At 59.6% G+C, this 11,682-nt stretch overlaps 1 protein-coding gene across 2 annotated transcripts in view; it reads left to right on the forward strand.

The window, feature by feature from the left end:
• CERS4 (ceramide synthase 4) overlaps positions 1-11,380 on the forward strand; it is a 31,641-nt gene extending 20,261 nt beyond the window's left edge. For both annotated transcript variants that reach the window (XM_082733573.1, XM_082733572.1), the window contains exons 2-11: positions 3,227-3,400; positions 6,333-6,450; positions 7,144-7,262; positions 7,362-7,419; positions 7,691-7,741; positions 8,093-8,185; positions 8,628-8,756; positions 9,009-9,115; positions 10,650-10,806; positions 10,908-11,380. In XM_082733573.1, coding sequence (XP_082589699.1) covers positions 3,228-3,400; positions 6,333-6,450; positions 7,144-7,262; positions 7,362-7,419; positions 7,691-7,741; positions 8,093-8,185; positions 8,628-8,756; positions 9,009-9,115; positions 10,650-10,806; positions 10,908-11,084 — 1,182 coding nt within the window. In that variant the 5' untranslated portion in view covers position 3,227 and the 3' untranslated portion in view covers positions 11,085-11,380. The remainder of the gene's footprint in view (positions 1-3,226; positions 3,401-6,332; positions 6,451-7,143; positions 7,263-7,361; positions 7,420-7,690; positions 7,742-8,092; positions 8,186-8,627; positions 8,757-9,008; positions 9,116-10,649; positions 10,807-10,907) is intronic.
• The last annotated feature ends 302 nt before the right edge of the window (positions 11,381-11,682 follow it).

An 11,682-nucleotide genomic window follows, 5' to 3' on the forward strand; every position in this document is an offset into this window, starting at 1 on the left:
ACGTGCCAGCCTTAGGCAACCCCACAGGGCCCCTCTGGTCACTGTCTGTCCCAAAGGCAGCCACCTGTCCCGATGCCCAGCAGTGTGGTCACAGACTAATGCCCCCTAAAGACGCCACGTCCTGATCTTGGAGCTTCGTGTGACGAAGGGGTCTAGAGGTTGCTGACGGTGTCGGGGCTGACCCCGGATTCCCCGGTGACTCAGTGTCATCCCAGCGGCCTTTATAAGAGGGAGGCAGGAGGGTCAGAGAGAGAGAGATGTTGTCTTGGAAGACAAAGACGGGACCTTCATCCAGGGAGTGCAAGTGGTTTCTAGAAGCCAGAAAAGGCAGGAACGGATTCTTCCCCAGAGCTCCGAAGGAGCCCAGCCCTGCCCAACCTTACACTCAGCCCAGCGAGACCCCATTTCAGACTCCTGAGCCCCAGAACCCTGAGAGAACACATCTGCCACTGCGTTAGTGGTAACCTGCGACAGTGGCTGCGGGACACAGATGCCGCCATCCTCGGTCCGTTTTGCCTGCTGTTGAACTTGATAAAAATGGAATTCTGTGTGTGTGTCTCTGCCCTGCATCGGGCTCTCTGCTCAGTGGGGAGCCTGCTTCCCCTTCTCTCTCTGCCTGCCTCTCTGCCTATTGGTGATCTCTCTCTCTCTGTCAGATAAATAAGTAAAATCTTAAATAAACAAACAGGGGCGCCTGGGTGGCTCAGTGGGTTAAAGCCTGGGATCGAGCCCCGCATCCGGCTCTCTGCTCTGCCGGGAGCCTGCTTCCTCCTCTCTCTGCCTGCCTCTCTGCCTACTTGTGATCCCTATCTGTCAAATGAATAAATAAAATCTTTAAACAAACAAACAAACAAACAAAGAAGTCTCTGGAAACCTGCCCCTCCTCTCTACCCCCTTCCAGTGGACAGCACCTCCTTTTGGCCTCCGAAAGGCCACTTCCCACGAGGCTGCCAACACCCCATGGCTTGTGTCCTTATCTAAAATAAAACCAAGGGCCACAGAACCCGCGGACATCCAGAAAACAGTTTGGCCGCTGCTTATGAAGTCAGATGGGCGGCTTCCCTGCCGGGCTGACCCGGGAGATGTGTCTGCTCGTAATCGCTGTGTTCCTAATCACCCCAAATGGGAAGCATTCCAGTTGCCATCAACAAGCAGATGGTACATATCCACGATTTGGGGGCAGCGGGGCGGCGGGGGGAGCTACCAGTAGATGCTATGACACACAAATCTCAAAACGGTTCCCCAGAGCGAAAGAAGCCAGACAGGAAGATGGAGTGTGTGATTCCGTTTATAGGAAGTTCTAGCACAGACAGGATGAATGCATGGTGGGCAGGAAAGTCAGAAGCCAGGTTACCTTTAGCTGGAGGAGATGGAGGTTGACCACAGAGGGGCACGGAGAGCTTTGCGGAGGGAGGAGGATGTGTCCGTGGTTGGAGGCTGCGTCACGCGGCTGCCTGTATTTGTTCGGACTCGGCAACCGTTCGGTGAAGGATTTATGCATTTCGCTCTAGCAGATTTTACCTTGAAAGAAAACAAAAAAAAACCCATTAGCAAATATTGAAGCCTAGCTAATGATCTGCGTGCTGAAATATTTAGGGGTGATGCAGCTTGATGTCTGCTGCTTGTTTTAAAATGCATCCAGGAAAATAAGATGGCCTGATCTGGGGGGGGTGGGGGGAATGGATGCACTCGCAGATATCCGATAGAGCAGATAGAGCAAACTGTGGGCGGCAGAATCTAGTGCTGGGGTGTAGGAGTTCACTGTAAATTCTTCCAACTTTTATGTAGGTTTGAAATTTTTCATCACGAATGTCATCCCAACTCCTCCCTGAAGCCCACAGGCCCGGCACGACCTGCCCCTGTCCCCTTCCCTCCCCCCCCCCCCTTGCTCATTCTGCTCCAGGGGCCTCTTGCTCTTCCCCTAACACTCTATGAGCTCAGTCCTGCCTCAGGGCCTTTGCACCTGCTGCTGCTTTCTCTGAAAGTCCCTCCCTACCACCACTACTCTCCTCTGCGTAAACCCAGGCCCTTCTCATCTCTGGGTCTCTGCCTAGAAGGCATCTCCTTAGACTTTCATTGGTCACCTCGTTTAAAATCGTGGTACCCTGCTCATTTTCTACCAGGCCTCATCACACGGTCCTGTCTCATTTACGAATCTGTATACTTGTGTGTTGGCTGCCCCCCATATGGGGACAGGAATATGTCTGCTTTTTTTTTCCCTGATGTGTCCCTAACACCTAGCTGCACACTGGCCTGAACAAGTCAATCAGAGAACACCTTGTGGATGGACAGACAGATGGACAGTCGGGCAGGCACATGGATGGATGGACGGGTGGACAGATGGGTAGATGGACAGACAGATGGGCAGGCAGGTGGATGGATGAATATACAACTGAGTGGACGGATAGATGGATGGTGGGTGGGTGGGTGGGTTGGTAGGTAGATGAATGGAGGGGCAGGTGGATGGACAGACATCAGCAGGTAACGTGGATGTTTAGATGGATGGATGGATGGATGGATGGACAGACATAAGGGTGAACAAACCTCCCAAGTGGGGGCTAGTATGGGGGTCCAGGCACTTGTCTTAAGATCTCAGGAAAGCTGCTTGGGCGCTTCAAGATGGCTGTCGGAAAGCCTTCTTGGTGGAAGGAAAGCTCACTTAATTGCGGCTCCAGTGATCAGGCAGGCACCGTCACGCACCAGGGACTCTTGCCCAGCCGCAGCCCGGCCTCACAGCCAGCGGGGCTGCTGACCTTCACACCCGGAAGGATGCTCAGGAAGGGAATTGCGGATTTCCTCAGCTTCTCACCTTTGGGCTGCCTTGGAGACACATTCCCACAATGGCGGGACACCTCCCGTGACCTTGGAGAATTCGAGTTTATGACCCCAGTCAGCCAGTTCCTTGACTTCCAGCCACCTTTTTTTGCACCTGTGAAGTGCAGAGCACTAACTCTGTTCATGAGGTGTGTCTCCGGGACCAGGAGGCAGGGAGACACTTTGCGTTAGTGGGCTGGGCTCCCAGGTGGGCTGCTGTCCCTGTATGACAAATGAACTTGAGATTCAGAGCCGGCAGGTCACTTGCCTGAGGGCACACAGCGCAAGTCCCTCTTTCACACCGGTTGTCATAAAGTCAAGGTTGCGGGGCGTTGGGGCACAAGGGGGCGAGGATGGGGTGGTGGGCCCTCCCACACGCTGAGCTCCCATTAACGGGACCCTGTGCCCACAGGATGTTGTCCAGCCTCAGCGAATGGTTTTGGCAGGAGAGGCTGTGGCTGCCGCCCAACAACACGTGGGCTGCCCTAGAGGACCGGGATGGCCTGGTCTATCCTCACGCCCGCGACTTGCTGGCAGCCCTGCCCGTGGCGCTGGCCCTGGTGGTCATGCGCTTGGCCTTCGAGAGGTGAGTTTATGCCTCGCGGTGGTGCCTGGCCCTGTTGTCCTCCCCTGTGCACAGTGCTCACCCTGGCCAACTGTCCTGTGTTGTTTCGTCCTCATGTGTCCTGGATAGAGCCTGGTTTGGAACTGGCGTGCCTTTCCTGGCACCCCCCCTTGCCCCTAGCTGCTACCACCCACACTCCTCCAGCCTCTGAGGGCTGGTTCCCTGTCACCATGGCCGCTGCTCGGGTCTGGAGGCACCTGCATCTTTGGCAAACCTGGGGGGCGGGGGGGGGTGGGGGAGTGGGCCTGGAGGTTGCGTTCTTGCTTTGCTGACCACGTAAGGGTCTGCAGAGGCCAGTCAATGAGCAAAGAAACGTGGTTTTGTTTTGTTTTTTTAACATTTTATTTATTTGAGAGAAAGAGGGCACAAGGCCTGGGGGTCGGGCAGGGGGCTAGGGTATAGGGAGAAGCAGAGACTCCCCACCGAGCAGGAAGCCTGATGCAGTTAGGGGAGGGGAGCAGCACCATTCCAGGACCCTGAGACCATGACCTGAGCTGCTTACCCAGCTGAGCCACCCAGACTTGCTTCTCGCCCACTCCCTCCTGCCTCTCTCCTATGGGCAAGGTGACCCTCCACCCCTCCTTCCTGGCTCCTAAGGCTTCCCTCCTCCCTTTGTAGCAAAGGAAGGAGCAAAAAGCACAGGCTTCCCCTTTTGTGCCCTAAACCACCCCACCCCACCCCCGTCCGTCCCCACCCCCAATCTCTTGCAGCCTGCTGGTGCCCACGCCCCTGAGTGTTTGCACCCCCCCCCCCCCGCACAGGTTCCCAGCAACCTGGTTCCCAAACTCTGTAGATTTTCAGTCATTTCTCATGGGACCCAGACCCTGCTTCCAACCGAGTCTCCTCCTCTTTTCCTGGCTGGCTGTCTCCTGGGTGTGGGCATCTCTCTGGGGTCCCTTTCCTGGGTCCCAGGTACTTCCCACCAATTCTGTAGTTACAGCTTTCAGACCTGTTCTGCCAGGCCCCTTTGCTGCCGGCACCCTCATGATCCAACCCCCCCCCCATGATCAGCTGCCTCCCCAAGATTCCCTGTCCGGCCTCCCGCCCCATGCCCTGCCCTCTGCAGGCCCGCTACTCCCCATGTGGCCACCCGGCCTTTGCACTCTGTCCTCTGCAGTCCCTTCAAAGCTGGGTTGCAGAAATGCCCACCAGGCCCCTCCGCCATCCCTCCCCCCACCCTCCAGAGCCCTTATCCCCCTTCAACCCCCTCCACACCCCCAGAATCCCCCCTCCCCCCGCTTTGGGTCCCTGGCTTTGCCCTCCCCTGATGACAGGGACTCCGGAGCATTCTACTTCTTGCTTTGTCTCTCCAGGCCAGGCTTCCTGGATATAGGCTGGACCCCAGGAGACCCAGGGAATACCCACAGAGGTTGTATTTATGTCACAGATACCCTCTGAGCGCCTACTGTGTGCCTATCATTGCTCTGAGCAGCTTATGCATCCTAAGGCAGCCCTTAGCGCAACCCCGTGAGGCGGCACTAATGCTCTCCCCATTCTACAGAATAGGAAATAGAGGCACAGAGGTTGAGGGACCAGCCTGTGGTCACCCAGAGGGAGAGTCATCTGGGACTGAGGCCTTTGCCTAAGGGGTTCTAAGAGGCTCAAGTCAGCGGGGGGGGGGGGGGGGCACCTTTCCTGCAGGGCAGGGACGACAGGAGACCTGGCCCGATTCACTACTGGAGCGTGGGGTGAGCAGTTGTTTATTTAACTGATGGCCTCATCAGACGTAGGTGGGGTGTGTTCACATCCCAGAGGTGTCCTTTTAAAGGGCCATGGGGATGGGATAGCTTTGGTGAAGTTTGGAATATAGGGCAGGTTCAGTGGGGGTGGGGTCGGGAGCCAAGAAAGAATTCTTGAGACCTCTTTGGTGCAAAATGGTGGTTTATTAAAGCTCCGGGGACGGGCGCTGGAGGCGAAAGCTGCTGCACTGGGGTTGTGAGGGATTAGGTACCAGGGGTTAGGGAGGTAAGGAACAAGGAGGTTTTAAAAGAGCTTTCCTATGCTAAAAAGGACCTTTGATACCAGAGGGCTTGCCATTGTCAGGTTCAGGAGGGTGTTTTCCCCTCTAGCAAGGCTTTACCCTTAAGATAGTTGGGAGATTCTTGGAAGAATGGCACACACGAGTCCCACCCAGGACTGGGGGTGGGGGGAGCTCGCAGGGTGACAGCTTCTGCTTTGTCCTCAGCCGGCCTTCTGTCCCCTCATCAGCTTTTCCAAGGTCGAAGGCAGAGGTTTTCGCCATTTTTAAAGTCAATGCTGGGCCCATCTGCTCCTCCCTAGCTGGGCAGCCCTGGGCATCGCTCTGACCTGTCTGAGCCCTGTTTGCCCATCAGGACAGTGGGGACTCTGACAGTAGAGTCAGACGAGCCGCAGCTGATGTGGATTTGTACCCATGCTCGGCACTCAAGAAATGACAGTCCCCTCCTCCCCCACGTCCTGTCACTGTTGCGCTGGAAGGAGTTCCTTGCTGAGCTGCCCTGAGCCTCAGTTTCCCCAAATGCAGGCTGATGGTCGGTGGGGATGAAGTGCTGGGGGACACCCCCCCCTTGTGGGACATGTGGTGACGGGCCAGGGACCAGGGACCTCTGCCTGTCTACACCGCTCCTGCCTGTGGGGACCTCTGAGCCAGGCAGGGGACAGACAGGGACCCAGACCATGAGACAGGCAGTGAGGAGGCCCTTCTTCCTGATGGGGACTGTGTGAAGCTACCTGAGACCCCGCAAGTTAACCTTCACACCCCCACCCTGAAGACCGGCCACCCAACTGCCTTTTCTTAGGTTTGGTCCCAGTGCCGTGGCCGGGCTACCCCTCCGGGCTCCCAGCATGTGACCCGGCCCCTTTGAGCCTCAGTTTCCCCACCTGGATTGACAGGCTCTGTCTCCCCTGCACCCAGATTTGTTGGCCTGCCCCTGGGCCGGCTGCTCGGTGTGCGTGATCAGACCAGGAGGCCGGCGAGGCCCAATGCCACTCTGGAGAAGTACTTCCTCACAGAAGGGTGGAAACCCAAGGAGGTGAGAGCCCCCCTCTGCCCCCCTCCATCCCCTTCGGCCAGTCCAGGCCCCCTTGTGGGCGGGGCCTGGGGAATGGGATGTGGCCCTGTTGCCAGGAACAGGAAGTCCAGGGCGGCCTCTGCACACCCACAGTGCTCCCACCCCCAGGCCACCAGTGGGCAGATCCTGCGACTGCGGGGCTGGGGAGCTGGGGGCGGTTGGGGGGGGCTGGTATCTCCTGAGCTGGTGAGGAGAGGAAGACCTGACTGACTGATGGGGTTGCGGGGAGACCACAGCAGGCCTGGGACACCTCCGCATTCCCGTCTGTACTGTGCTCTGGCTGTCCCTATGCAGGACCTTCCTCCCTCCCTGGTCACCCTCTCTCTACAGGTAGGGGTGGGAGGCGAGGTCGCAACTGCCTGCCTGGGGTGGGGGTAAGACCGGACTTTTCTGGAAGGGTAGAGGAAAACCTGTGCTCCACCGCCGCCCCCTTTCTTAGTCCCGGTCCCTGTCAGCCACCTGTCTCCCCTGTGAGCGGGGCTGGCTTGTATACGGCCTGTTTCGGGGGGCCGCCTCCGTGTCTACAGGCAGACAGTCCCACAGGCAAGGTCTGGGGGAGCAGGGGAAGGGGTAACGCGGCCGGGTCTCATCTGTCCTGGGACAGGGACAGGAAGGAAGCCACCTCTGTGACCTCCCCCACTCACCCCTCCCCAGCACCAGATGGCCGTCCTCGCGGTCCAGTGCGGCCTCACGCTGCCACAGATCCAGCGCTGGTTCCGGAGGCGCCGGAACCAGGACCGGCCCTCCCTGACCAAGAAGTTCTGCGAGGCCAGGTGAGCCCGGGGCTGGGGGGAAGCGGGGGGGGCGCTGGGGGTGCAGGGGGAAGCGGGCGCCTCCGGTGGCTGCCTCACGGGCTCCCTCCCCACCTGCAGCTGGAGGTTCAGCTTCTACTTCTGCTCCTTCTTCGGAGGCTTGTCGGTCCTCTACCACGTGAGTGCGCCGATGCACTGGGCCCGGACTGGGGGGTGTGGAGGGGTGCGGGCAGAGGGGGGAGCCCGTGCAAAAGCACAGGGAGGGGAGAGCACTGGGAACGGGCGTGGCGGACTTCCACGTGCCTGGGAGGACACACCATGCCCGGGAACTGGGGGTCCAGAATGAGAGCGAGCGGCCCTGGGGATACCCCACCCACCCACCCACCCCCGCGGTAGAGGGCTGGGCAACCTCTGACCTCTGAGCAGCCTCAGACTCCGTGTCCCTGCAGGAGTCATGGCTGTGGGCACCGGTCATGTGCTGGGACAATTACCCAAATCAGGTGAGTGGCAGGGAGAGCCCGGAGGCTGGTGGGGGCTTGGGGTGGTCAGAGTTCCTTCAGCCACAGCCGGGAGAGCCAAACCCAGACATGACATGACTCCCCTCCAGGTTCCGATCTATATTTTTGCCTCCCCTTTGGGATGGATAGGGGCCAGACTCCGGGAAACGGGGAGCAGGAGCTGCCGCAGAACCACTGCCCTTGCCTACCTCCGGGGACAGGGATCTCACTCCTTCTTCACTCATTGGGATTCAAGGGTCCTGGTTCTGAGCAATGGAGGAGGGCCCTGGGGAGCCTCCCTGCCCCTGGGGAGCCTCCACCCCCCACAGCTAACCTTGGCCGACACCCCTGCAGCCCTTGCAACCGGCCCTGTACTACTGGTACCTCCTGGAGCTGAGTTTCTACGTCTCACTGCTGATCACGCTGCCTTTTGATGTCAGACGCAAGGTGAGGCCTGGCTGGGAAGTGACGCGGGAAGAGGGGAATCGGACCCAGTCTTGCATGTGGAATGGCCTCACCGCCTACCCTGAGAACACCTGGTGCCTCAGGTGGGAGACCCAGAGTCCACAGGGTACAGACGCCAGGGGCGCCTGGGTGGCTCGGTCTTTACACGTCCGTCTGCGGCTCAGGTCATGATCCCAGGATCCTGGGACTGAGGCCCGCATCAGGCTCCCTGCTCTTTGGGAGGCCTGCTTCTCCCTCTCCCACTGCTTGTGTTCCCTCTCTTGCTGTGTCTTTCTGTCAAACAAATAAATAAAAGCTTTTTTAAAAAAAAGTACAGACGCCAGCCAACCAGCGCCCTGCGAGGGCCTCCACCCATCCTGGTGGGGTGCCCCCCCCCCCCGCACCACCCGGCCTCATCCCTGCTGTGACCCGCTGTCTCCCACAGGATTTCAAGGAGCAGGTGACACACCACTTCGTGACCATCCTGCTGATCTCGTTCTCCTACAGTTCAAACCTGCTGCGCATCGGCTCTCTGGTGCTGCTGCTGCACGACGCCTCTGACTACCTCCTGGAGGTGGACCTGGCCCAGCCCAACCTTCCCCCTGCCCCCGCAACACCCTCCCCCAACACCCTATCCCTTAGTGAGGCCACACCCCCGGCCACGAGGCCACGTCCCCTCGTGGCTTGCGGGGGTGGGGGGGCGGTGGAAATGAAGGTTCTCACGCTCCGCACTACACCTTTCTACACAGTTCCTGGAGAGGAGGCCCCGCCCTTTCCCAGTCCCCACCATTGGCCTGAGGCCGGTTCTCTCTGTTGCCCTCCGCAGGCTGGCAAGATGTTCAATTACACGCACTGGCGGAAAGTGTGCGACACCCTCTTCATCATCTTCTCCTTGGTCTTCTTCTATACTCGCCTCGTGCTCTTCCCTACGCAGTGAGCACGCCGTTGGGGGAGCAGGGAGGGAGGGCATGTCTGAGATCCAGGCCTGCCTCCCTCTGGGTTTCCTGACCCATGGACTTGGGGCTGTGGGCTGGGTGGCTTCCAGGAGAAGGCAAGGAAAGGTGTTCCTGAAACTGGGCACAGCATGTGCAAAGACCCCGTGGTAGGAGAGACAGAAGTCTGGACTCAGTCATTCCCCCCTGTGCCTGCAACATGGAGCAGGAGGCAGGGTTGGGCACCCACTCACTAAAGTCTGCCCAGTCTGTTTGCTGATGAGGGAGCAAGGTGAAGATACCTGCTCAGGTGGGGCTAATGTGTGTGGGGGTGGGGGGGACTATAGTAAATAAGGCAAACAGGTAGAATCTAAAGCATGAGAGAATGACGTGCTAAAGAGAAAGTGAGGTTGAGAAGGGCACAGGGAGTGCGTTGGTAGTTGGAATTAGGCTGGTCAGGGAAAAGGCAGCATTCATTGGGAAGGACTGGAGGGAGAGAACTTAAGACCCCTCGTATGGAAAGAGTGGTCCAAACAGCAGGCACAGCATGTGCAAAGGCCCCGGGGCAGAACTGGGCCTGGTGTGGAGGTATGGCACGGAGGCCCCTGTGGGTGGAGCAGATTGAGTGAGGAGGGGACGGGGCAGGTCATTTGGGGCTTTGGGGTTCTCGGGGAGGACTTGGGCTTTTACCCCAATGACGAGGGAGCCCTGGAGGTTTGTGGGCAGAGGAGGGACATACCCACGGGCTCACAGGCGCCCTCTGGTGGCTGCTGGGGAATAGCGGATGAGAGGCCTGAGTAGGAACTGTGGGGGCCCAGGGAGGTCCAGCGGAGGGGACTGTGCTGGCCCAGGTGAGCCATGGTGGGGCTGGACCAGTGCAGGTGACAGAGGTGGGTACAGTCAGAGTCATCGAGGCTCATGAAATGGGTATGAGGCCAGAGTTGCTGCATGAGGAACAGGTGCGCAGCTGTGGCTGTGCTGGTTTGCAGGGTCTGTGGGGGGACTTAGAAATGTCATGGAGAAGGCATGAGCACACCAGCCTGGGGTTCTGGACAGAGATGTACATGTCTAGAGTTTGTAGCCACAAGCCTGGAGGAGGTCACTGGGTGACCTGGAGCCCTCGATATTTGCAGGCCGGGGGAGCCTGTGGAGGAAACAGAGGGCTGTGGGTCCCTGAAGGCCCAGGAAGAGAGAGCCAGCTGCCCGAGCAAGGCTGGCTCATGGTGGCCCCACAGCCAAGCCAGGGGGCAGGGCAGGGCAGAAGCTCACTGCCTGGGGGACCAGGGTGGGGGAGGGAGCAGCTGGGCCACTAAGCATCCCCTTGGGGTTCATGTGTGTTCTGACAAGTTAATATGACCAGGCAAGAAGGGCACTTAAACACCCAGCTAAAGAATATCACTTTCTCCGGGGGGGGGGGGGTCAGCAGAGGGAGCCATGGTAGGTTGTAGAGCAAGGAGGGTCACACAAGTTAGAGGTCCCAAGGACTGGGGGCCTTGGTGGCGGCTGAAGCCCGTCTCCCCACTCCCCTGCTGTAGGATCCTCTACACCACCTACTACGAGTCCATCGCCAAGTGGGGCCCCTTCTTCGGCTACTACTTCTTCAACGTCCTCCTGGTGATGCTGCAGCTGCTGCACGTGTTCTGGTCGTGCCTCATCCTCCGCATGATCTACAGCTTCGTGAAGAAAGGCCGGGTAGGGCCGGGGTAGGGCAGGGTGGGCGGGGGCCGGGGGCCGCCTGCGGGTGCCTCCCTGCAGCCCCCGGCCCAAGCCTCATGCCCCGCCCCGCCCCGCAGATGGAGAAGGACGTGCGCAGCGACGTGGAGGAGTCCGATTCGAGCGACGGGGAGGCGGTCCCCGAGCACCTGCCGCTGAAGAACGGCGCGGCTGCCAGGCCCGGGGCGGCCCCGACCGACGGCCCTCGGAGCCGGACGGCTGGGCGGCTGGCCAACGGGCACACGCCGGCCACATAGCTCGCAGAGGCCCGGCCTTGAGGGCTGCCCCCAGTGCCCCCTAGCTGGGATTTGGCTGGGGGTGGCTGGACTGGTGGCCCTGGGGCCAGCTCTGGAGACTGGGATGGCCCTCCCCCGGGGGGAGGGGAGAGGGCTAATGATCTGTCTCCAGCCCCTTCCTTCTGCCTGCCCTGCCCTGCCCTGCCCTTGGGCAACTGGACAGAGCCGGGGAGGGTGGGCAGCCGGGGAGGGTGGGCAGCCGGCGGAGGGCCCAGCTCCAGGCTGAAAGGGGCCCAATAAAACTTGAATGGAACCAGCTTCTCTGAGAGCTTATGTTCCTGTTAAGAGTCCCTGGTCCATCCCCAGAGGCCCCAAGGAGACTCTAATTACCCTACTGATGAGACACCTTCACCCCAAAACACACGCGCACCCCCAGGGGACTCAGCAAGCTGTGCGTGGGGACGCCCCCCACCCCAGGTGAGTCCCTGGCTCCCAGCCAACACTGTAGCCAAGGCACCTCCTACCACCACAGGGCAGCCCGAGGCTCACAGCCCCAGCTTACGGGTTCTCAGAAGGTACTGGGCTCACGCAAGTGAGAGGCTGGGCGGCCCCTGCTCAA

Source organism: Mustela nivalis, assembly GCF_964662115.1.
Source record: "Mustela nivalis genome assembly, chromosome: 1".
NCBI classification, from domain to species: Eukaryota; Metazoa; Chordata; class Mammalia; order Carnivora; family Mustelidae; genus Mustela; species Mustela nivalis.